Raw genomic sequence first — 27,545 nt, forward strand, 5'->3', positions numbered from 1 at the left:
ATTTGAATCGCGATTTTACATACTGCAGGCCAGCGCTCTATCCACTGAGCCATCCGGATGCGAATTTTTGAATTAACAACCCACCCTTTTGTCGCCCAGAAACAGTGAAATTATAAAGAAGATTATGATGCCTATGTGGTTTCAAATGCAACCCATTTTCTATTTAGATATAGTAAAACGGCCTCCTATTTATACATATAAAGGGGCTTCACCTTGACAGATGTTTAATTGTTGCTGAGATATTTTATGAGATAGCAACTACAGCATACGATCTCCAATCTATACCGCAGAAGCTTAAGACATTCTCCTTAATAAATTCATACAACTAATCTGAAACTATTCAGACAAACTTGACGTGAATCTTCATTAGAGAAAGTTTTCCAGGAAAATAACTATTCACAAGTTTCTTTGAAACTATAATTTGCGGAATTTGGCATTCTCCCAAGATAGCAGCAGCCAGTCTGTCTACTGAAGGGTTTTATATGCTTTTCTATTTTATTTCTATTAGCTCAATGCCGGGGTCGTCAAGGAGACATTATCCCCCGTCCCACAGTTTTCTGGGCTGCTTGGAAAAGAGACTTTGATAAAATTAGGTTGGCGATGCAATTTCAGGGAGGCGCATCATTTTCATCCCGACCCAGGACTTTTTACCTTTGATCTTGTGTGGGATTTATAAGGTATGTGGGTGTTTTTGAAATTTAATGAAGTTGGAAGCATTTTTGTTTATTTGTCCCTTTCCTGATCTCCTTTTCTATTTTATTTATATAAAATTCAAGACGAAAACGGCTTACGGTTTCGTATCACGGTAGAGACAACTCATCAGACGCTGCCTTAGTTCTGTCCTGGGAACAGCGTGACGGAAGCGATTCGCAGGTGTTATAATTCGCAAAAGATAACGTGGGTGCGAATTATATCGAACGTAAATCCGCCCAAACTTCAGACCGGAGTTTGGCCAGAGGGATTTAGGGATTGAGGATGTCTGACCGGACCAAATGGGGGCCACTTACTCCCACTTTTTTGGTCCTTCTTACAATTATAATTGGTTTGTCTGTTCAATATTTTCAAAGTGTAACTTTCAGGCGGACACGACTAATCTGTGAGGTGTTCTCTTTGAACAAAGTCGGGTATTCATCGTATGACTCTGGAGCGGTCTAGTAGCTTCCAGTTTCCTCCTTATATGAAGGAAAAGGTAAAATATACCTAGGTATGTATGTTTAATTGAAAAGTTCAGTTTGATAAGCTTCCCTTCTGCTTTTTAATCTGACAAATGAGACGTGGCCGACAGTTTAAGCACTAAATCGTACTCGTCTGAAAGCCACATAAATGGATCGCATTGGAGCAAGGATTATATGTTGTGAAAATGCACTAGCTACGCTTCTCCAAACTGCAAACCACAGTGTCCACACGTCTCCCCTGTCTGCAACTTATTAACTTGGGGTTGTTAATGGAAATGAAAAGAGGTTACTTAGGGAGCACATAAACGTGATAACCCGCACATGATTATCCGAGGGAAGCATGGGAAAGCTTATATTTGTGAAATATGTAACGTCCATTTTCAAGGGAAGATGCATTGCAGCTTATGTTTTCAGCCATCGGAAAAGCAAAGTGTCCTTGTTCTTTATTTAGGAATCTCATTCAGAAAAATGAAGTGGATAAAGATTATCCTTCAATATAGTCATAAGTAATGGATGAATTTGTAATGTATAACCTGTTTATATTCAGGGATATATTCTACTGGGCAGGCTCCCGTCTATGTATTTAAGGATTAGTAAAATCAAATGGTTGTATCAGCTATTAACGATGATTAAATTTGAACGTCTAAAGGGACTATAAAAATCCCTCTCACATTTTAATGTAAGTGATAGGTGGATGGATATATATAATTGATCAAATATTGTACTATCCTAGGACGGCTATCGACCTTATCAAGATGGACCTTTCCGTCTATTTCAATCTCATATACGTTTCTTTTCAAATTCTTTGATATGAAGATAGGAATAGCAGTCATGAGAGCTCGTCTCCATGGGGAGAATGACGTTCTCATCATTATTGAATGAGTTCCTTTGAAATCCTTGATTTATTCTACATATCGTAAAATTGAATTGGATTCCCAGAAATATGGAAGGAAAAAAATTTTATTCGTTTGCCTTCTTATTTAAGTTTATGGATTAGCTTAGATTCAGCCATGGAAAATATGAAAGCATCTTAGATATTATTCTGTATTTGGGTTTGGTATTCGGAAGATATTGAAGCGCAAGGAGAGTTCCATTCGCTGTTACGCTCTATTTCATTTTAAATATGTATAAGAGGCGTAACATTTACCTGAACCTCGTATGTCCGTAGATACATATTCTTTAAAAACTCATATTGTTTGTTTTTCATGTCATTGGGTATTTATTTGAGTCCATGGAAATTTATTTCCATTACTCTTTGGACATCATGTTCAGCGAATTGTGGCCTTGAGGTTATGTAGATCGTCTTTATCAATATGAAGAAGAATTCTGAGCGATACAGCGGTCGTTGCCCTCAAGTTTGAATTCCTAGACCGTCGGTATTCCATGCGTAATTGATACAGACGTTCGATTTGATAAAAAATCTGGGGGCGTTTAATGGGGCACACAGCAACTGTCTACATTGGTATATGCAAGGCCTGATTTCACGCACCCACATTATTCACTCGAAATTAAACGTTTGAGTGGAACAGTGGGCATTCTTGGTAACGTTTCTCCAATGGCGGTATCCCTTAACACTCGTTAGAACATCTACCGAAATCTAACACTCATAGTTGCCTGTTTTATACCTTTTGACTCCAAATCGGCCCACTCACCGCTCTGTTTAGCTATGAAGTTTCACTAGCAAAAATAAGGGAAAGGTGAAACTTCCAACACCAGCCCCGGAGGGGACGAAGGATTTATAGGGGAGGAGAGGGAGGTTCACTTTTGACTTCGATGAAAGTTTGTGCCGATCAACTCCCATTTAATGAGTTATGGTCCTTCAAACTAGGTTTTTTTTTCATATCATCGTAGACTTTTAATTTTCAACGCTTCCCCGTCAAAGAATTGCGGTGGTCATCCCCTTTTAAAAAGATATGGCGCCCAAAGTGAAGCGATTTTCATATCATAACAATGGGGCTTAACTTTGAACTGCAATCTTGCAGGATAAAAGGAGAGTATTAGGAGAGAGGCGGAAGGTCCCTTCTTTCTAACAACACCTGTGGCGAATTGTAGCGGTCATGCTCCGTTGAAGGGTTATGGCTTCCGAAAAAGATGTTATTTTCGCACTACTAGTAAGTTTATTAATAAGACAATCCTCGTCGCGCTGTGCTAGAGGGGCTACAGAGAAGGTCCCTCATGCGGGGATATGATTCAAAGTTAAGCTCAAGCGTTATGTGATAATAGCCCCATATTGAGGCGCACAGATCCATCTTTCTGCCAGTTCGATCATCCGTCCCTTCGCCCATCCATAAGTTCATCCGTTCGACCGTCCGCTTGAACATCGGTCTTTCGCCCGTCCGCCAGCCATTCGCTCCTTGGTCCTCCAGTCTGCCATTCATCCCTCTACTCGCCCGTGTGTCTCTCCCTCCCTCCCAAGATATTCACAGATGAACTCGTTTCGTCGGACCTTTCCTTCTTCGCTATTAGTACGTGCCAACTGTCCTCCTCATCTGTTTTTACAGCAGATGATGATTCTTTGGCAAATAAATTAAGGGCGCTTCGACTCAGTATAATCCAATTGGCTTCACTTACTATCCAGTGGAAGTCCCAACTCTCCGGCGGTCAACCAACCTCGGTACTGGTGTCACCAATTGTGTGAATTGCGCGCTGTTACTTTGACAACATATTCGTAGCTTTGGATGACCTCGATCATCATTCCAGATACTTGCGACGGCGGGCTGTTGACATATTAGCACCAAATGGTTTTCTCAAAAGATTTCTCACCAAGAATAAGAAGTCTCGTCTCGTTTCGATGCCTGAAGCAATATTTCGAAGTAGTGAAGCTGACCGCACCTCAATCTTGTTATTCTCACCGCACGCCACTGTGGCCCCGAGAACGGATGCATTGAATACCGTCATCTCTACGAAACTGTTAAACAGCGAAGTTTGTTACAACTCTCACGATTGAAGGCTCCTCGGAATTCTTAATGCTTTTGAAGGCTCCTTGGGCTTCTTAAGGCTTTTTGGAACATCAGGTAGTGTTCAAGTTTATGAAGGTAATGGGCAACGAGGTAGCTTTTTCGCGCACACCTTCTATGGGGAATCGGTGAGCGAAGTGAAAGCGAGCGACGAGAAAATTTTTTGGAAACTCCAAACTGGCTCTCCTCAACTATTGGATATCGACGGCCACTATCTGCTGTGCGACACTTCGCCTGGAAGCGATATGTCCTATTTACCAGTCGCTTTACGCAGGAAAGTTTTTGACACACTTTACAACTTGGTGTATTCCACTGTGTTCGCTTACTTTCACAGAATGGACTCAATTAAGTCAGCTTTGTCAACGCTCCAAGGTACATTGTGATAACCACAGTGTTTTGGAATCCTTCGATGTGGCTTACAACCAGTTTGATCGCATTCACATCGATGGGGATGCAATATTGCTTAGCCGTCATCGACTGGTTTTCCACCCCTCTTCCAGATCATTTGGACCGTCGTGATTTGATTAATTGATTGTTATAATTAAGCTACACACTGCAAGACCTAGGTTTTGATACGCAGGGTTCAGTCCTTTCGGTCACTTTGTTTTCCATGTTCATCGAGTCGTGACTTTAATCCCATTAAAATCCCACAATATGCGAATGATCTAATCTTTTACAATAGTTCATCCTTCTTTTTGGGTTGCTTTGATTTTGGAATGATATCACGATGACAGAGTACCAACATGAACTCAGGTTGCGATGAATGAGGAGAAGTAGATTAACAATTAACCCATCACAAGGGAGTGCGTTTGGAATAGTGTTGGAACACAGGTACCTTTAATGATTTCGTCCATCCTCTCCCGGGACCAACTTACTCCCTTCATCAGTACAAAATAAGTAGCTTTGTACTGATGAAGGGAGTAAGTCGCTCCTGAAATATATATTTACATTTAAAACCAAAAATTGTAGTTTCGAAGAAGCTACCCCTTGTCTATTAATTTTAGACTAGACTACAAGTAGCAGACGAAAATCTAATTCCTTGTCATACCCAAATTCCACTCAAGACCTCGACAATAAGCTTCGCTTCGACACCCATTGCCTCGAAGTCACTAATCGAGCAGCAAAATTGTCAGGCTTTATACTTCGCCCTTTCTCTTATTTTGACTCTATCCAACCCTTTTTATCATAGTTCTCTTTAATTCACTCGTGAGGTATACCCTCGAATACTGCTCCGTGATTTGGTCACCTTCCCCTTAATGTGATTGTCTTGCCCTTGAAAATGTGCAACGTAAATTCACCCGTTTGTTTTTCTCTAAGAAAAATTTCCCTCGTGTGGACTATCCCTATCGCCTCCGCTTTCTGAGCCTTCCCTTCCTCGAGTTTGATAGACTGTTCTGCCTCTAACGACATCACCTGCCGCCCTGTGTCTTATAGCACACGTAACACAGACACTTTCAACATGCCATTCGCAGAGCTGGAAGTCTATACTTCCATTTCCCGTTTCCTAGGCTTTGTCGAAATTACATCGCACAACAGCTTGGTCCTTTTAACTTCTCTACTTTTGAATAGTTTTGAGCATAGGATAAGATTATTGCTTTCTCCTCCTCCTGAGGACAATAAGTAATTGTAGTTTGTTCGGTGGATCTAATATAATGACAACAAACACACAACACAAAGATGAACAAAGTTAACTTCAACTAAGGCGAACACCTCTCATCAGTCGTCAGTATCACCTAACAAGCGTCAATCATCACAGGGGATTTAAAAGGAAAAGGTAAGCAAAAAACAATTTCAGGCAAACACAAAACCGAAACCCGTAACCAACGACTTACTGATTAAAAAATTAGAAAGCACCTAATTTTTCAAAAAAATAAAGGGACTACGAGAAAGAATCCTCTTGTGTTCAATAAGGCGAAGTTCTTCAATTACACTCTCCCCTCGAAAAAAAAAATACTTTACTTTACACTTAGGAGATTCTTGAGGGCCTATTGACCTAAGATATTTCCAGTGTAAAAACCGTTAAATCCTTTGTCACAAGGAAGCCGGGCAAAAGGGCCACCTTTGAGATGGAACAACTCACTCCAATTGAATGCACGGCCAGATAAGTGTCCCATGACGCAGGACGAAAGTTGCAAATGGGTAAATTACAAGGCAAGCGACCACTTCCCCTCCTCCAACTACCGCATGAGGCCTAGCTTCACTGCGGTTATAGCGAGGAGAAACGCCCCAAAACGGGCTCATCTATCCTATAACAATCCGATCCTAGTATCCCAGCCTCGTGTAATAACAACACCCTCATTCACTCGGCCGTCCTTATTTTGGGCCGATACCTTATGCAGTGGTAATCTAACACCACGAGCCGTACAGAATCCAATCAATCAAAGATTTTCGATACAATGATTAATCTAATGGCGTCCAATCATGGAGGTTAGGAGCATTGAGTTAAAAACTAACTTTATATTCAGCTGGCTTCATAGACACGAGTTCGAATTGTTCCTTCGCGAACACAATCCGCAAATAGTGCTCTTGTGTGAAACCAGGCTGAACTACCATTTTGGCTCAGTTGAACACCCTCTTGACTAAACACCTACCCCTACATACCTTGCTGGAGGTACTGCAATACTTATCTCCGACAAATTCTTGCAACACAAATTTTCCTTCCCATTAACGCCCTCAAATCGCTAGGGGTATTTTCATTTCAATTGAAAATATGTCCGGTTTCGTATAGTTCGTTTCCGTTTTTATTCAAATGACCTTTCTGTCATTAAATGCTTCTGCGCGGACTAGCCGCAATCAACTGGCCCATGAGGGCTCTTATCCCAGGTGACTTCAACGCACATCCCCCATTTTGGGCCTCCGTTTTCCATCTTTAATGCTGCCAACGTAGATCCCAATCCAAACACCTTCCGTTTTATTAAAACCGTTCCTGGCATGAGCGACCACAATGCCATAATTCTAGATATCGAACTTCCAGATTATGTTATTCGTCCGCCAGGGCTAACAACACTAGATTTTAAGAAAAACCTACTAGTCTTTTAAATCCAGATTGTCTCATCTGCAACTTCGACAAAACCAACGAGCATCAAACGAAACAATCGTTCGCATGGTTCGTCAATAAATAAAAACCATTCAACTTCCGTAATCTAATCTAACTTTGGGACGACACCCTTTCTATTTCGCAATAGATATCCTTCGCAGCATTCCTTCTTCTGGACACTAACTACCCTATTACCGCCTTTCCAATATCTAGCTTAATTCCAACATGTATAGGGGACTGGCACAAATATACCTACGACTCAGGAAAGTTACCAACCGTAACGATATCGTTCCATTAAATATAAATTTTTCCCGGAAAGGCAAACATCCTTGCCACCTATTTTATGAAATTCCAACAGTTTACTTGGCTTGGCTTATCTAATGTTTTGACGCCTAAGTCAATATACCAATCAACGTCCTTTCGTCCTCACTATCCTACATCCACTCAAACAGCCAGCCAGACCGTTCCAGCATCCCCTCTTCCCGAACAAAGTCATTAATTCAATCCTATTAGTCAATTTTATCAAAGTCAAAACGATAGTAATGTCCAAAAACAAAAAGTCGATCGGGGTCTGAAATCCCCAACCTATATTATTATTATTCTGTTAAGGGAAGTTGCACTGCGCCCTTAAAGATCTATTATGCCCCCTTTTACGGTTTATAGTCTGCCTATTAACTATAGTATCTGAAGCAAACATACAATCGTTAGGAATTTTAATATATTCCCTACTTTCAAGTATTTTAATTTCGCATCTGGTATTAAGTATTCATTCATGTAGAGGCGTCCCTGCTCCCTTTTTGGCCAGTTCGTCCGCTGCCTCATTGCCTTCGTATCCAACATGGCGTGGAACCCAAAGTATCCAGACATTGTGCGAGTCGAGCGTATTCAGCCTCTCAAGACATGCCCATTTCTGGCCCCTGTAGTTCCTTTGGAGATTAAGGGAGGCACATCTGTCTATGGCGTATGTTTCCGTCTGGAATATGCTGGTGTGCTTACCCATTGACTTCAAGTACACTTTCGTCAACATTATTCAACCACTGCTTGCTGAACGCCCACTTCCACAGAACTGGAAGGATGCGCAGATCGCGTCAGTTCCCAAAAAGAATAAAACTTCTCTCCTTCCCGATAGCTACAAGCCGATTTTCATCTTCTTCACTTCGTCAAAATTTTCGAATGGACCATCACATTAGTGATAGACGAGCATTGTTGTGGAAGCAATACTATTTCATTTCCAGTACGCCAACTTACCAGGTCATCATCATCAATGGCGCAACAATCGGTATTCGGTCTAGGCCTGCCTTAATAAGGAACTCCAGACATCCCGGTTTTGCGCCGAGGAACACCAATTCGATACCCCTAAAAGCTGTTTGACGTCTTGACCTACGCCATCGCTCCATCTTAGGCAGGGTCTGCCTCGTCTTTTTTTCTACCATAGATATTGCCCTTATAGACTTCCTGGGCTGGATCATCCTCATCTATACGGATTAAGTGACCCGCCCATTAACCTATTGAACCGAATTTTATCCACAACCTGACGGTCATGGTGTCGCTCATAGGTTTCATCGTTATGTAGGCTGCGGAATCGTCCATCCTTACACGAATCTAATTGCAATCCCACAAGACTTTGTCGTTTCCGCTATTCTTTTCTCACTTTTTACAGCAGATATCCCTAAGCTCGTCCACACTCTCAATTCAGTTGAGATCCTGCAATATGTCGATGACTTATGGTCTACACCACAACAAGGGATATAATACGCGTTCATCTTCTTCATATTTAGACGAGCTCTACCGATAATTCACGAAATGGAAAGTAGTCATCAACTCCAAAAGAGGAAAAATAAAGGTGACACTAAAAATGGCGTTCGATATCAGATATGTGTCCTTAAAAATTTATAATTCTCCCATCTCCATTGTGAACCAGATTACTATCTTGATGTGACTATAAACTCGAACCTATCCAACATCCCTCAGATCAACAAAGTGTGATCACTGCATTTAGATCCGTGTACTTTATTCTTTGCTGCAATGGACTCACTTCATGAAAAATGAAGATCTTCTGCTATAAGCAGTTATTTCAACCCCTTCCACTTTCAGTTTTATTTTTGGATCGACGATTCTTCTCATCAGATGCAGAGGATACGCTGAATAGAAAGGCAAATCCTCCCTGGCTGCCAAAATTCACCTGTAGCCACCCAATATTTTTGATCTCTCCTATGTATTGCAGTGCATTTCATTATGATCATCAACGGCACAACAACCAGTATCCGGTCTAGGCCTCCCTTGATAAGGAACTTCAGACATCCCGGTTTTACGCCGAGGTCCACCAATTCGATATCCCCAAAAGCTGTCTGGCGTCTTGGCCTACGCCATCGCTCCATCTTAGGAAGAGTCTGCCTCGTCTTCTTTTTCTACCATAGATATTGCCCCTATAGACTTTCCGGGTGGGATCATACTCATCCATACGGATTAAGTGACCCGCCCAACCTATTGAGCCGGATTTTATCCATAACCTGACGGTCATGGTATCGCTCATAGATTTCATGGTTATGTAGGCTACGGAATCGTCCATCCTCATGTAGGGGGCAAAAAATTCTTCGAAGGATTCTTCTCTCGAACACGGCCAAGAGTTCGCAATTTTTCTTGCCAAAAACCCAAGTCTCCGAGGAATACATGAGGACTGGCAAGATCATTGTCTTGTACTGAGCAAGGTCAAATATGCTTTCATAGTCCTGAAAACCGATGTCTTGCTTGGAATTAATCGCAAGACACCTAAAATAGCTTGTCTCCTGGACATGAGGAACGCTATTGACTTCGCATGGTGATACACGGACGGAGTTAATTCAACCCAACAACAATTACTTTCATTCCATTTTTTTTTTGGCCGAAAGGCAGATCCTTCTTCGCCATAATTGACCTGTAACCACCCAATATCTTTGCTCTCTCTTATGTACTGCAGTGCATCTACCTCATGTACTTCTTCCCATCTTAATGTTGTGTTCTTGATTGAAATTTTAATTTGTCTGTGATCATTTTCTCTATTCAATTTTCCTAAACGTTTCCTTTCTTATTTTTTGCTTACAGGAAAATATCCATCGTGTTTCAACCCAATATCAGCTACCATTTCAAAAAGGAGATTGGGCCTGGGAAGCTTCAAGGTTCAGCTCGGGGGTATTGTTTTCGACATTCTGGATTGAGTGACAATATCAGTGCAGCTTCCAGGACTTTTCAGCCCACGGTTCTTGCTGATCTTATCAGCTGAGCGAGCGCTCCTTAATTTCGGCACCGTTTGCTGCTTCTCCGTTGGAATCTGCTGTTGATCGTCGAGCATTATCCTTCGGACCGAAACCTGCCCAGATATGATCATAAATATATCAACAGGGACGTGTTACATTTTAATATTTTTGACCAATTTCTGTTAATAAAATTATTATGTTGTCTTTCATTCTCCTCAAATTAGAATGCATCGATTAGCATTTCTTTGGTAGGAAAAAAGTGCTACCTAGCATCGACGCAAGTCCGTACCCTGCTTTCTTGTCGAATTCAGAAGCATCTTTCCAAAATAAATTTTTAAATAATAATCAAACTACGTAAAATCTGACTCCCCAGCATCGCGGGTTAAATCGAACAGCCACCCCCGCCAGCATCGTGGGTTAAATTCCTCAAAAATGGTCTCTAGCAAAATTTCAATTTATTCGAGCAAAATACTAGGTCCCCAGAATTCGCAGGCAGGTCGCAAACAGGTCAACTGAAATGCTTGGCCTTTGTTTACATCCGCATTGTTTACTTTGGCTTTGTTTACATTGAATTTGTTTACTTCGACGAAGAAGAAGACTTTGTTTACTTTTGAGGAACAAGACTTTGTTTACATTTACGTTGCCCATCCAAGGTACCTGAGCCAAGCCCTGAATGTCCAATTGCGGTAAACTGAAGCAGGACTGGGTAGACTGCTACCTTCCGATTGTTTACGTGTTTTTGCAACGAGACCATTTCCAACATGTCTCCCTCGCCATTCGAAGACACCGGCCGGACCGATCAATTTGGTTTTTTGAATTATCAAACAGGACGTGTTTCACGTGATCTCATTGGAAACATGTCCCTCTCCATTTGCCTATTCAATCCTTCTAACCATTTCCTTTCTTTATTTATTTACAGACCCACAACCGTGCCTCGTGCGAACGTCGACTGCAGCTCTGAAAGGCGAGATTAATTCCGGAACATGTCCAGAACCAGATCAACAAAATTGTCGGATAATCTGTGCTGCCAGAGGATACAAGGAGAGCTTGCAGGACCTTCGAGATCGCGATGCTGAAGGCGCACCCGCTGCTGAGTTTGAACGTCACCACCCGCGAGTTGCTAAGCGTTTGCACCTACGTAAATCCTTCATTTTGGGGCCGCTCACAGTTTCTTCGTTGGATTCTGCTGCGGATCTGTCGGGAATTGTCCTTGGAAGCCCTCGAAACTGCCCAGGGAGATAGTGCATCCTATGATTGTGTTTTTTGTTAATATAAGCAACCACTTTGCATTTGAAATGTTCATGTGTCGATATGTGAATTTCCTAGAGCAATTCCTGTCAATAAACGTTCATCCACACGAAATCTGATTTCTTTTTATTTAAATTGGAATAAAAACGCTTGAAATGCGTGGATCCGTCGTCAGGAAGGTAAGCATTCCGCTATCACATCCGTACATCATCCCTTTCTCGTCTCCGCACAATGACTTTTTCAAAATGGCCAGAAAAGTCTTTGAAATCCAACAAACACGTCCCCATCTGACCGGCCCGAGCAAATTTTTCTTGCGATCGAAATTTACGAAAATTCAGCCCAGAGTACTAGGCGACCAGAACCCGCAGCAGGTAAAATAGTTCGGCTCAAGTTGGACCGAGACGGTTTGTTTTGTAAACAAAATCTGTTTTGTTTACATTGTTGGCTATTGAATTGTGGATTATACGGAGGGTAATGTTTACTCCATTTTTCCAATATGGCGGAGCACCGCTCAATGAAATAAGATCAATTGGGGAAGGACTTCAAATGCCGATATTTTTTTTACGGAAAAGGGACAGCAAAGATATATTTAACTATGTTGACTGGAAAATTCAGATGAAGCGAAAGAAAATTGATTCGCATTCGCTGGAGTATGGAGACCTCAGGGAGTGAGGCACTTTTGGTGTTTTCAACAAGGAGGATTGTCTATGATTCAGGAGTTCAACGAAAATGAACCCTTTCACTTGTCTATCGTAGAAAGTATGTTGTCCTTAACGAGTTGGAAGAGCGTTAGCGACGGTACAAGCTAGCGTAACTTTGCTGTTGTAAAATGAAGTCCAACTGACGAGATTAACAAAACGAGGCGGATGCTGGTGGATCCATGTGATTTCTACCGCATTGAGAATGCAACGGAGATAGAAATTGACGAATCTCAGAGACACTCATCTTCTTGTGTGCCGGAAGTGTGATTCCATTCTCGAAAATGATCCGAGATGGAGTAGGTAGGTAGGTATCACAGGCCGCTCCGAGGAGCCCAATTAGCGCTGTGGTGCGCCGTTTTGACGTCACAAACTCCTGAGACCGTGATTGCTGTTATAAGAGCAGGGAGGCAGAGTCTAGCCGGCCCGGAACTTCAGAGGCAGCCCGTAGCATTCACCCTCTTTGAGGTTCCCAAAGAATGGTTTACCCAGTGTCCGTCGCCTGACTCTAGCTAGACCTGGGCAATCGCAGAGGATTTCCCTTCCTTCTCCGTAGCTTCGGCAATGCGAATAGTAGGGTATGCCGAGCCTGGCGGCATGGTCCCTTATGGGGCAGTGCCCCATGCAGACCCCGTAATCTTGAATGCATTTGCACGCATCTGACACAGGAGCTCTCGTACCCGCGCTATGTTAAACGCGGGCCAAATTGTCCTTGGCACAGCTCGTAAGCCTTCGCCATCTAAGGCCCGCGACTGCTAGGTAGTGCGAGTAGATTTCGCCCCTGACAGCCGCCAGCGAAACACCAACTGTATTCATCGAAGGGCTGCCAAGAGCAGAGCTTCGCCTGGTCAATCCATCAGCCCGCTTATTCCCCTTTATGTTTCTATGCCCGGGGACCCAGAGAAGGATGACCTTGAGCGTGCCGCCCAGACGATTTAGCGCGTCCCCTAGCCTGGAAGATGTCGTCACTGAGTCCAAGACCTTGTTGGCCGCCGGTCAGAATGGCTATGTTACGCTTGGGGCTCGAATCTCGCTCCAGCCATCAACAGACTTCCGAGATATTCGACCTACCTCTTATCGCGAACATACTTATCGGGGTTTAGGGGAAGCCTCACTTTGCGTTTAATCTCGAAGAGTTGACGCAAATATTGGAAGTGCTGCTCGATGGACATTCGAAGCGATGAATACGTAAATGGACAGTCACACAGAAGATAATCCATTGCGGGTTGGAGGGACTGACTCGCGTTCCGTTGAGCCATTGATTCCCGCATAATTTCCAGGAGGCCGAATGGGATCGTAATAGCTGTCTTTAGGATGTCCTTCTCGGCGATCAGAATTTGATAAAATGCTTTACGAAGATCTACAGCGGAGAAATCTTTGCCTTTGATCTGTTGAAGTCGATCTTGGACGATCGGCAGTGGGTATTCATCCGGGGTAGTACAAGTATTTAGTCGTCCGTAGTCTCCCTTAACTTACCACGAGCCGTTTGCTTTTGGAACGAGATAGAGCAGACTGGTAACTGGCTATAAGCAAACCTTGACCCGCCAGAAAATCTGCACCAATAATAGCTGAATGGACGTTCGCGATCATAAACTGCCAGGGGTATCTCAGTCTGAGCGAACCAGTGGTAAAGGGTTGACTGCACACAGTGTAAAAGGCTCTCGATGAAATTCTTATTTGACTATTCAAATAAACGCTGCTGTATCTTAACAACAACTTTATTTAAACTCCTGAAAATTTATAAACGATTTCTAGAACATGTGTCGTCAAGGATAGACTGTTTCTAGCGCAGCGGTATCATCAGAAACATGGCGATCTATGCGGTTGCTTCTTGACGGCGAAACAGCGTTGACAGAGAAGACTGGATGCGGCTAAGTCGTTGTTTGCCCTACAAATATGTAGCTAAAAGTTTGAAATAGTCCTTCATGTCCGGTTGTTCCAGCATATGGTGCAGTACGCCCTGCCAGTGATGAAGTTACAATAAAAAATTACGTTGAAGGATGAAAAGAATATAAATCACCCGAAATCGATTTAATAGCGTTCGACAAAATGCACGCGTTTCGCAGATCTTCCTGCTGTTGGTCTTCTTGCAGAGCCGATTGTTGCTGTTGAGGCCGTGCATCATCGATAAAAGTTGCTTCTTAAGTATATAGGCCAGCTTCAAACGGTCGATGGAGATGTTTGCCGAGAAAAGTCTTCTATGAACCACATCATGGCCGGAAAGGGACCATCTTACGGCATTTGCAGCGTATTTTTGACGGCATCTTGTGTTGTTTTGTAGAGGTCCTTGAGGAGAGGCGTGTTGAAACGAGATATCCGGCCTTTATAGGATCAACGGTCTCAGCTTCTTGGCCTGATATCGGAAATGCCTCGGGCTAGTGAAAAAATATCTGTTCACACACGTGAGGCAGTATTTTGTGCCCCCTGAGTATCGCATAACGATTATGAAGATCTGCACATGCTGGAAGTGAGATGATGGTGGTAATAAGCTACTTATGGGTATGCTTGTGTCTTGGGAATTTCGAAGGTTCCCACAGGATACACAAAGGAATCGTTCGCTGATAGTCTGTGCAGTCGCCTTGGTGCCTGTATGAGGCAGGCGATGAACACAGTGGAAGGCCGCTCGTCTGAAAGCTTGAGGAACCTATAATAGACCTGCTTGTATAGATATATCGCAGACACTAGACTAGTGTCCACGGTTGGAATATCTACGTTCTTCAGCTGGAGTTAAGATGGAGAAGTCGGTAGTTGTTTCAGCTCTTGGTCAGCTCGTTGTGCTCGTGCAATGGTTGCATAGTCGAATGATGTGACACTTTTCGTCGGCCACGATGTTATCCTTCTCAGCGACGTGTCGGATGTCCGTGAAAAACTGGCGAACGAAGTCCAGGTACCGAACTTAACTTGGAGAAGCTTCCTCGACTTACTGATTGAAGATGATGGTAAGCGGGTTATGATTTACGAAAATCACAGAGTCGCATCCCTCGAGCTTGTATCGAAACTATTTTCTAACTCTAACAACTAGGCAGGCAGTGGCTAGCTCTCGACGCGAGACTTGCAGGGCTCAACTTCTCTGAAAAAAGATAGTAGCTCTCACATTCCGTTAACTTGGTGTTAAAGGATTGAAATCAGAGGCGTCGAGCAGGGCAGCTTGCGCGAGTTCGTCTTTTGCTTTCTGAAAAATCGATTTAGCTTCAGAAGTCCAGCGATGTTCGGTCTTTTCGTCGATGCTACGGACTAGATGGCCGTTGTGTCGTGCTTGTGTTTTAGCGTAGTTCGGCATGCAGCTCCTATAGAAGCTAATGACGGCAAGAAGCTGACGTTACCCCTTGGTGGTGATCGGCTTCGGATAGCTGCGGGTGGCTTCGACTTTCTTCACTATTAGTGTTGACTAGAAGACCAAGAAAGAGTACTTGGCCTATTCATTATGGTCCTGTAGTTGATGACGATGCGCAGATATTTCGACCTTATACGAGTCTTCGGATAACTTCGTCAATGATGCATTGTCATATCTGCGAAGCATTGTGGAATTCGAAGGTATTGTAAGGCAACTAGAACAAACCATATGGTGTGACGACTATCACTTCAATATGCTACTCTTACTGGTATCTAGTTGATTGCTCGCACTAAGTCGATTTTAGAAAGGATCTTGCCATGGAGTGTTTGCGTCAAGTTAGCGATATGTTGTACAGGATAGCGATCGGGAATAGTGCACGCGTTAAGCATCCAACAATACCTGTATGATCGTCAGCCTTCATTGTCCTTGCGAGTGGAGTTCTCCAGCTGCTGGGAACTGGACGCATCGTGCCAGTTTGTACTATCATTTCGAATTGCTTGCGCCCAGTGGTAATGTGATCGGGTGCGAGATATCGGGGCATGCCTGCTACAACTGAACTAGTAGTCGCCTCGATATCATGTTGATGGTGAGCGGATTTTCCCAAAGGGTATCACATTTACCCTCGAACGTAGGGACAGGTCCATGAGATGTAAAATTCGTCTATCGTTGATCTGGCTGCTCTTCAGATCCCACAATAAGCCATTGTGTGCGACGAAGTCTGCCTTGATGAATGGCCTCGTAACATCAGCTACCACGAAGCATTATCGTTCCGTGTGTACCGAAGATCTAAAGCACGTTTTCTTCGCCTGCTCAAAATATTTAGAGTTCAAGGGGAAACATCGATATTAAGATAAAAATGATAAATGGTGGAAATTTTGGTAAGCTACATAGTGGAATTAGATACAGAGTGGAACGCGATACACGGATGTGAACAACAAAATGAAAGGAGTAAAGTGTGTAAGGATTCGGACACCAACAACCTCTGTAATAAGACCGCAGTGGCCATCTGACGAAATACGCACTGCGAAACTTTCCTGGGACGTGGCCAGCAGACACTTCTGCATAGCGGGGTGTAATTCCGCTAATGACCAACTGGGGCCGGGGGTGTGGATCAGGCTGTCGGAGGTGGTCATCGAACTGCTCCTGGACGGTAAGTGGGAACAGGATGATTTATCAGTTCCATACTTTAACAATTCGGGAAAAAACAGTTGAAAGGTTTTGTCTTTTTGCTATGTGAGGAACTTTCCATCCCTTAACACTATTCGAATAAACAGTGTATCGTGTGAGTCCCAGTCAGCCATCAAGGATAGAATGCTCGTAGCGCGCCGGTATTATCGGAAACGCGGCGACTTTTATTACTGCTTCCTAGTGGGGCAATAGCATCGATCGTGAAAATTGGTCGTGCCTTAAGCTGCTGTTTGCGAAACGATGAAACTGTTTAATCGCAATACGACTAGAAGTTCCAGATCTGCACTATATCGAATTTCGGTATTTTTCAACTTTCTCGAAAAGAAACCTAGCGGCCTGCAGATATCCGAAGGAAACTCTGCTGTAAATCAACGGACAACGAAGCATCTGGTGTGAATCGACGGTCAAGCAGGAGGCGTTGTATTGGCCTTTTAATGAATGGGTAAATTCAAAAAGTCGAATGTGAAAGCCATCTTTGAGATGTCCTTCGCGACGATAGGAATTTGATAAAATACTTTACGAAGATCTAGAACGGAAATAATCCGGGGTAGTACCGGCCTTTAGGCGTCTGTAGGGGAACTGGACGCATGATACGCTGTTCGTACAAGTCTGAATTGCTCCTTACCTGCTTTTAGGCGCCGATGCGATTTCCCTCCGTCCGGTTGGGCGGGAGGAGGGTTTAATGCCAGTTAACGCATCAACCATTTTTTGCTTTGAAATCTATAAGCAAACTGTGCGCCAGAAAATCTGCGGCTATAATGACCGAATCGAGGACAGCGATGATCGACCGTTAAGGGCAAAATCGACGCATTCTTGGGCTTAACGGATAGCTCGGAATGCTGCGGAAGTTCCAATTAAAGGTGTGAGACGTTAGCTACAAGAAATGTAAGAGGTTGACGCCGAAACTGCTTTTGTTTACCTGACTATTCCGGAGTTAGCGATAACAGATCACGAGGTAGCCCTATTGGTTTTCCTGATTGGACGATGGGCAAGCGCAGGGCTGTCTGCATCTCTGTGCCTTTAGAGAGGGCTCGCGGTGTTTTTGTGGGTCGTTTGCAACTACCGCTCGCACCTCCGCCTCGTAAGATAGATAAGTTACCTCATGCTGAGACGAAAGGCGGCCAGCTCCTGAGCAACTGGATCATTTTCGGTGGAGCACGAGGATCTTGTCGAAAATGTTTCCGTTGAAACAGGCGACGGAGTGTTGACGGCGGGGCCCAATGATCTTATTTGCGAGTGTGGTCTGTTCAACAAGGTGCGAGGTTTTTAGCTCTTTTAAGTCTGCTATTGCTAGGCGAGAGCATATTTAACCATTTCTAGGGACGTGTCAGATATGTGCGGAAAACTGACGACGAAGTTTAGCTGTTGTTAAAGTTCTTGTAGAGCGAAGACATATGGATTGTGATCTGTGAAAATCTCGAAGTCGCGGGTAGTTCTCGGTTAAATGCGCTGTAGCGAACCTGTGACTCAACACTCCGTTAACTTCCCGTTGAAGGGCTACCCCAGCCAGGCAATTAGAGGCATTCGTGAACAGTGCAAATGGCGCTCCAGCTTGAGGATATTCAAGCAAAGTGGCTTACGCGACGTCGTCGTTTGCGTTCTGAAAAGCAATTTTAACTTCGGAAGTCCAGCGAAGTTCGGCGTTTTCTTTGATGTTAATAGAAGGCCTTTGTGTGGCATTTATGTTTTAGCGCAGTTCGGTATGGGGCTTCAATAGATACGCCCAGAAACTGTTCGCGGGCGAACCTTGTCAGCGTTGTTAAGATGACCAAGAAAAAATACTTCAGGCGCGCCGAAAAAACACACTTTGCCATATGGATGATGATCCAGTAGTCGTTGAGGTGCTGAAACAGGATGCACAGGTAATCAGTTGCTTTTCTACGTATTTGGATGAAAAGAACATGCCTTCGATATACGGCTGGCAAAAATCGAGTCCCTGGGTAAGCTTGTCGACCAGAAGTTTGCATGTCTGCACCGATCTGCCAAATGGCGATCCATGCGACTGCCAGTCTCCATTGCCCTTGGTTACCATGTAAAGAGGAACAACTGGAGCTGGGAAGATGAATGCATCGTACCGAGTTGCACCATTGCTTCGTGGAAGTCTCATTTCGTCTTCTCATCGGTAATGAATAGGCAGAATAGGATTGACCGGGTCGGACGTCGGGTTTATTTCTCGATCGTCGCAATTACAGCGAACTTACACGCGCCACTTTACTCTTTCATCTTGTGATGAAACCAACACGTGTCTGCTGGTAGTTTACTAAGAGATTGAGGTCTGTACCGGCTTATTGAGTGCAACGTCATCATCATGCCATTCATTGCATACAAAGGGATTCACAGATCACAGGCCAATTTTGGGATAGGAAGATCCGACAGCCAAACGGATCTAAGCCCAATTTCGAATCTGGTCAAATGAAGAAAGCACCGAAGATAATTTGAAATGAAATGGTCAAGATGCGCTGGTAATAACAGCAGAAGGTGTTATCCTACGCAAGATTAAGGCGGATTCTGTACTGAAGGAAAGCAGCCACAATATTACGCGAATTAGGTGAACATGAAGAAGAGGAACCCTGTTCGAACAAATGAGGCACGAAATTTCCAAAAGAACATTGAAGTTTCACTCGCTGAGCAAGCTACTGTCCGTGTAAGGCATGTTTTATACGGTTTCGGTTGGTTCTGTTCATTTTAGCTAGCTACCGACAAAACATTGAAATGTTGTTTGGTTTAGTTTAGTTGCGTATCCACGTTGAATTTCCCCCAATTATAAAAATAGAGACAGATATTAATTTGATTTTAAAAAGGTTTGGTTTTACATAAAACCTTAAAAAAGATCACTGTTTACTGAAAGATTGCCTTGCCCTAACTATGGCAGACCAGACACGCGATGGGCACAAAATGAACAAAACTTTATGAATCAGTAGGTGTGGACGATAATACATCACACTCAATAGAGAAGTGATAAAACAAAATTGCCGATTCTGAGGGAGATTGGCGCTCCAACCAAACCACTCTTTGTTACGGTAGGGCCCACAGGCCTGAACCTTTTGTTTTTCTAAAATTACAGACAGGGGCACTGTTACCGTCAATGAGGAGTCACAAAAGATAATGATAACCGATTTTCTGGTCCTACTTTTTGAACCAAAGACCGCGAATAGTGGCTTTACCAGGATGGCTCAATGTGTCAGATGACATTGGAAACGATGCATTTGTCGAGGAAAACCTTCCTAGACTACTAAGCTTAAGAAATTGAAAACGAAGATTGGCCACAATAGTCGTCTGACTTGGAGCCGCTTGAATGTTTTCGCTGAAGGCAATGTCCTTGACACTCTAGGTGTCAATTTTCGTACAGGATCCTTTATGTGTAATGAGCCACGATAACCGCTTTAAACACTTGGTTTTTTTTATATATAGCTGAAAAATTAGTAAAATTTATCTTTGTCGATTCCTAGTTTTTTGCGTGTTTCCCAATTGAAAGTTGAATCTGATTGATGATGGTAAAACTATCATCTAAGACTTATGTACCTTATCCTACTCAACTTTAACGATGTGCTTTATTAAGTGCTTACTAATGTCAATTGCAATCTATTTTGATTTTCATCTAGCCTAAGTGATTCAGTGATTCTAGTAGATATTTATTATTTAATCCTTACAATCTTCTTATCCAACAGCAATGAGTAATATCCTTTCGACCACATCGTTGAATAGTAAAGATATCATGTCTTGAGAGAAATTTTCAGATGGATATTTATATTTATAAATATTATGACCATATTTTTTTATATATTTACAAAAAGGGAGCATTTCATTCTTAGATCTATAAATAGAATAATCCATGCTAGGAACTTGTAACTCTACACACGTCTAATCTACTTGAAGTAAACTTTATTATCAGAAAAGGGAAAAGTAAATACACATTTGGATTTAAGGGGGGAGTACATAGCACTAGCGGGGCGCACGATTGTCAAACTTTAAGGCAAGGAAAAAGCTTAGCATAGAGAAGGATTAATATAACGTAAATGAAAATGTAGAGGTTGATATTGTGCAAATTTAGTATCTTTCGTGTGTATTCAGATGTGTGGTCATTTAATTTCTACCAAAAGGAACAAGTTGTGTGAAACTTAAGGAGGTAGTGGAATCGCGTGAATAAAAATAATTAAAAAAATAAAAAAAAAGAAATTATAGAAAATCTTAACTGAAAAAATGGGAATATTGACAAAAAATGAAAATATAAATAGAAAAAAGAATTAAAAAAATTATAGATAAATAAAATCCCTCGAATTAAACTTTTTGCATTTAAATTTCTGCATATTTTCCGGATAAGGTGACTGAATTAGAAAAGATTTTAGGTTTTTGGCAAGTTTTTGCCCAAAAATACTCTCCAACGAACAAAATTTATTCTATAATATCTATGCATGATGATGGAAGGATGGAAATCTGAAATGCTATTAGTGTTCTATACTATGGGTCTGTAGTATATTCGCCATTGAGGAAACTTAAGCGATGCTTCCCAATTCTAGAGCTGAACTTGTCCGAATTCACAGGTAAGATAACCAAATCTTTTTACAATTTTGTAAGCCATATATTCTGACTTACCCCACTTTACTTTTTTTCATTCTTTTATCTTTTATAATTTTTGATTTGTTTTAGTACTTCTGTCGAGCTCTATATAACCATATTCGTTCTCCTTTGTTGTTTCCTGTTGTTTATTTGCTACTTAATGTGATTTATATCTAATTTGGTCAATGAACTTTTCCAATTTCTGAACTCTGTGTCCAGCTATTCTATTTCGATTACATATTTTCCTTTTTCCAATCAGAAAACTGTATCTACTTTTCCAAAAGTTTATAAATATCCCTGGATGGTTTCTTCAAGGGTGCTTGAATGGGTTGTGGGCTAAAACTTAATATGAAGCAAAAACACTCAAAAGAACTAAACTAAATGAAATGATTGCAGTAAAGGGAAAAAGGGAAAACCACAATCTAATGTATAATCAAAAAGGGTAGGGCACTCCAATCATCATTGGTGATAACGTATGTATATATATAAATAGGAAAACATTCGTTAAAAAAGTAAGGGATAATGTGTAATACAAAAAATAATGCTTTCAAATACTTTTATTCGCTTTATCTTTTTACTGAAACAAACATTACATACAGACACTATCCGGAGACCTGAAATCGAGTTAGAGACTCCATGTGCTGTAAAAATATTTAAGAAAGATTGAGATACTTGAAATCGATATCAGTTTTTGTTTTTGGTTTTTTGGTTTTAAATCAAAGTGGGATTTTCTTTCAAAAGGTAACGTTATGTTTCTTATTGCAAATACTCATGTAAGTTTTAGAAGTTTGTTATGCTCTTTTTCCAATTTCTAATGAAATCAAGCGAAATACTAGACAGTGTGTGGTATATTTGAAGAATATGTGCGATAGGAGATAAGAGATAATTTTACTGATTTGAAAATTTCTGATAATGATTCGTTTCCGGCTTAAAGAGTAGATAATGCTTTGGCTGAGTTTATTTTTGGAAGCGTACGTTTACCTCTGAATATGCGTACTTTCAAAGTATTTTAAGCTAATCTACAGTTATAAGTGGCACCTGTCAGTTGCTAAAGATACTAATATCTTACAAAATAAACTATGATGTTCACCTTCCTTTTGGAATTAGTTTATTATATTATATTCTTTGTTCGCTGCACATCTCGTGACCTACGAAGCACTTCTCCTCCTCGTCGATTGAAAACTTTTATTTGAACCATGTGCATTTTCAGAGAAACGAATAGCTGGTAATCTGAAGGTTACCTTTATTTTCTACAAAACACCAGACTTTATATGCGGATTTTTTTTTTCCGCAAATTCCGTCGACAGGCGTAATCTGCAATGATTTTTCTCCAACATAAACTTTCGAACAATGTGCTAGGAGTTGAATCTCTTGTATAAAGACTTCTTCATGCAAATGAACACATTATCACACAAAGACTTTCATTGAATTTCAGCTTCCACTAAGTCCACCTCGCCTGGTAATTCCCAAAGTGGAGACCCTGAATTCAACAGGAGGATTTCCGGATTCAAAATAGTGACAACCAGGATGCTGAGAACATATAGCGCATCTGCAGACAGGAGTATGATTGCGACCCCGGTTAACTGCACACTTAAATTTCCAGACATCAATCCCCATGACCCCGAAAATTTGGATCAAAATAGTGAAGGCGTAGTAAGGTATAACATGACAATACCACAGCAGGAATATGTATATTGAAGTCATCGCAGTGTTGCCCAGGTGGCATATCATCAAAGTTCACGACAATTTCAGAGTCGATGATAGATAGATAGTTCATACAACCATTCACGTGGACAAATAAACGGTTGTGTACCAATTTGCAGAAGGAAAAAAGACAACTCATGCAGAACATTTCCATGGGCGACGAGAAACCCTGCCAGCTTTAGAGACGCTGATGCAATGTTTATGAGCAAGGCGTCTACTACTTGCTCTTCAGTCTTTTATGGCGACGATGGATGGCCGGCCACTAAAAACTGCAGCCGATTTAGCTGATAAGGTCTATCTTCATCATTAAGCATCGCGGTAGCAACGTCAAATATACCAGCCTTTTCTCCTTCAGCGACAGAGACCCGTTCAGGGCAGGTAGACCAACAATTATCAACCCAACTCGCAAAACTGAGGGCGGAAATTCATGAAAGAGCAGACTCATTCCGTGAATTCATCTAAACATCATCTCGATACAAATCGCGCGCATAGTACAAGTCTAAAAATCTTCGTGCTTCGGGACTGGTATGCTGATACCACTGGAGGTTTAATTCCGAAGTCATTAAATGTAGAGAAACGCTTCCACCGCGATAGCAAGGGTACCTTACGCGATGGCCAACGACATCAGAGAAAAATGTCAATCTCGAACCAACACATTACGTTTATTACGACAGGATTTCATTAAGTTTCTGCTGAAACTCCAAAAAATCTCTTTGGAGGTCTGCACTCGATTGAAATTGTGTTGTCTTGTTTTGGGATCCATCTCGCAGACAGTTTCCGATATTCGAGAGTTGCTGTGATTGTTTCGCGCAACAAAGACGTCCAATCTCATTTTTTCCATAAGTGCATCAATTACAATTGAAGGTGGAAACTCGCGGTACCACTTCTGCAAACTTTTTACATTTTATAACTCCCTCACCATAATTATTGCAGTTTTCGTAAAGTTTTAATTTTGGCTTGATAAGAACAGACGGAGCTTTTTCAGATCTCTCAATGAATCCCAACAAAGCGTCCAGGCAGCATAGTTTTCGGTAACGGAAGCCAAATAATATTGGGTTGGCCGTTGGACGTTATCGGCTCAGCATGCTGAGTGGATCACCGCCGAACGCACCCCCATGGCAATACGACTGGCATGTATTTCACGGATATTACCGAAGAGGAAGTTCGACGAGCCATTAGTAGCTCGAAGAACTCGAGGAGTCCAGGTCTGGATCGGATGCAGAACTTCTGGTACAAAAAGTTGGCCAATGCGCACCTCGAGACCAACAAGATTCTATCCGAGGAGCAGAAGCGCTGCCGAGTCGGGTCAAAGGGTTGCAAAGAGCAACTCATTATCAACGCGATAGTTGTAGGACAAGCAACTAGAGGCCAAAGAAACCTCTTTAGTTGCTATATCGATTATGCCAAGGCTTTCGATAACGTCGTATCTGGCTAATCGATGTCCTACATTTGTATCGCATTGATCCGAAACTAATAAAATTTTTGGCGACAGTCATGGAAGGGTGGCATACCACTTTATCAGTGCATACATCTGAGGGTGCTAATACCTCAGAGCCCACCCATATACAGATACGGATCTTCCAGGGGGATTCGTTGAGTCCCCTTTGGTTTCGCATGGCACTGAATCCCCTTTCATGGCTACTAAATGATGGTTTCGCGGTAAAGTATGGCCTACGTGCTAAGTGCGAACTGACACACTTGATTTATTTAGACGACGTCAAGCGATATGTTCGTATTGACGACAGCCTTATTAGTCCGTTACAAATAGTAGACATGTTCAGCCGTGATTTTCGGATGGAATTTGGATTAGACCATTAGCCATTCGCAAAGGTTATCACGAGCCGAATGCCGACACAACATTGGAGACCTCCAAATCCAAGCTATGACCAAGACAGACTTCTACAAGTACCTAGGAACTCATGCGACGTGTAAAGCTGGTACTGAAATCACATCTCTCGGGGAAGTATAAAATAAACGCATTGAATATATTCGCTATCCCTTCACTGGCTTATGCATTCGGAATATTGCCGTGGACGAAGACCGATCTGGAAAACGTCCAATGGCGGAAACGGGCTACTATGTCCAAATTCCGAATGCATCATCCAAACTCCGGCGTGGAGCGAATGAACCTACCTCGTGGCATCGGAGGAAAGGGCGTGGTTGACGTGGTTGTAGTTCCCATAATATTGTCAGTTGCAGGTATTGTACCTAAATCCCGCACGGCTTCCCTTGATGTTCTGGGATTCTCGTACAATCTGGTTCCAACCATATAGAAATACATAATTCTGCACACGTGCTCGATGTTGCGGGGAGTTCTCGACGGACTCCCCCGTTGGCCTACCACCGACCACTACCACCAGCGCCCCTTTATAATTTAAGTAGGTACAGGTATAGAAAGCTTTCTCGAAATCGATGAAGAGCAGGTGCAGCGAAGATCTAAATTCCGCGCAAAATGCTCTTTGAGGCGTTTCAGGATTATTTTAGCTGTTATCTTTGCGATGGCAGGGAGCACACAGACACTACTCCAATTGTTACACTCAAAACGGATGCCTTTTCTTGGAATCTTAACGATCATCCCCTTCTTCCACTTTCTGGAAAAGGTCTCGGATTCCCAAGATTTCTGTACGAGTGGAAGCAGCAGATCCACAATAAGTGCAGGTGCAGCGATAAACAACTGTGCGGGGAGATCATCAAGCCCAGCGGCTTTATTTTATTTAAGTGCATTCATGGCCCAATTTCTCTTCTGTTTGCACAAATAGTCCATATCCACAAGAGCAGGAACCTCACTGGATGTAATACGGCTAAGAACCCTCGCGAAGTGCGCGAAGTCCACCTCTTCAGTTGTTTATCATAGTAGATGAGAAGTCGATTGTTAACGTTCTTCGAAGGACTATTTGCGACCACATGCAAGCTGATGCGTGATGCAATATACAGTTCTGAAATCATTGTGATTTGCGGCATGTTCCACTTGCGAAAGCAAATTCTCTTTTGTAACTGCGTACACTACGATGAAATTCTCGGGATTTCCCTCGGTATCGGAGTTCATCCAACGCAGCGGTCAGTAGAGCCTTCAACCCCTTCCGTTCATCGATCCGCTTCTTATGACGATCCTTTGGGACGTGATCTGTGCAGCATCCGAAAAAAGAGGATTTTTAATGACGGCGTAATGCCCATCGATATTCTCAGGAGCGTTATTCAGTACATTTGCCGCCCAACCAGCAAGATAGCCCTCCTACTGTCGAGCGACAGCTGGGTCGTATAAGCGGCCGATATTGAACTTAGGGAGGTCGCAGCTTTCCAAACCTGCGAGAAGTGGCGGGCGCTACACGCAAGTGAACGGAGGCGACCATCAGATGGTGATCTCTTTTAAGGCGTCTTGTTACGCACTTTCAGAAGACAATTGCTAAATTTACTGCTGATGGCGAAGTGTTCGATCTGCTTGCTCGTACACGAGTTGAAATCCAACTGACCTTATGGCGGTGTAAGTTGGAAAAATTCACGAACCTCCCACCATTACCGTTACGGTCGCGAAAACCGTGTTTCCCCATCAGATGTCCAAGCAAGGTGTTGTCCGATTCTATTTTGACCCATCACGATTTCAATATGTCACCTTTGGCAAGCTCCCCTGAACCGCGTTTAATTGTTCGTAGTAAGCATCCTTTTCCATTATATCGGAAGTCTCCGTTAGTGTATCGCATTGCAAAATTGTGATGCTACTTAACCTGGACCGGACTCTTGTAGTTAAAAGTCTGTCAGAAATCGGCTCCAAGGTCAGGAGAGCGCGCCTTGTGGTAGCCGTCACCGGATTCGCGTCTGCTACCACTTGGCTTCCCAGAATAAAAAAGCACATTGTCGCAAGACTGAGAGGAATACTCTCCAGAGTCAAATTTCTACCCCTTTCAGTCGTATTATTATGGACTGCAGGTGAGCCAAACAAAAATATTGAGCGAAGTCTAAAGAACAACATGGGAGCAAACGAAGAACGGATGGGGGACACATAGCTTTATTTGTGATACAAGCGAGTGAGGTACACTACTTTCTAGCGCAACTCCTGAGCGGAAAGGGCCATCATGAACTTACCTTGGACAATTCACCTTACTATTTTGTATGTGAGAATATAGAAGAAGACGCGGCACATATTTTCTGTATCGGAGGAGAAATCTTAAAACGGAGCCAGGATTTCGCTTAATAGAGGACAGCGTGATTATGTAATTATAGATACTCGGATTGGAAATGGCGTGGATAATACTAGTAGCAAGGATAAAATGAATAAACCAGCCGTCAGGAAGCCAAAATTGAATTGGAACTCACAAGGAAGATTGCTACAAGCAGTTCTGTGCAAGCCCGCAATTTTTGAATACACATTAGTTCCGAGACTAGACCAGCCCCAAAACGGTAGTGCTGCGGGAAGAAT

General features: G+C 42.5%; 1 protein-coding gene across 5 annotated transcripts in view; it reads right to left on the reverse strand.

Annotated features, from left to right (window-relative positions):
- Positions 1–27,545, reverse strand: part of LOC119658793 (ribosomal protein S6 kinase 2 beta) — a 147,101-nt gene that overhangs the window by 25,083 nt on the left and 94,473 nt on the right. Inside the window, exons 2-3 of one of the 5 annotated variants that reach the window (XM_038066510.1) lie at positions 22,025–22,068; positions 20,521–20,589 (exon numbers count right to left, since the gene is read on the reverse strand). The exons of 3 other annotated variants lie outside the window; for them this stretch is intronic. In XM_038066510.1, coding sequence (XP_037922438.1) covers positions 20,521–20,565 — 45 coding nt within the window. In that variant the 5' untranslated portion in view covers positions 20,566–20,589; positions 22,025–22,068. The remainder of the gene's footprint in view (positions 1–20,520; positions 20,590–22,024; positions 22,069–27,545) is intronic. One more of the 5 variants, XM_038066507.1, reaches the window with a different exon arrangement.

The sequence above is a fragment of the Hermetia illucens genome, chromosome 6, assembly GCF_905115235.1.
Source record: "Hermetia illucens chromosome 6, iHerIll2.2.curated.20191125, whole genome shotgun sequence".
Taxonomy (NCBI): Eukaryota; Metazoa; Arthropoda; class Insecta; order Diptera; family Stratiomyidae; genus Hermetia; species Hermetia illucens.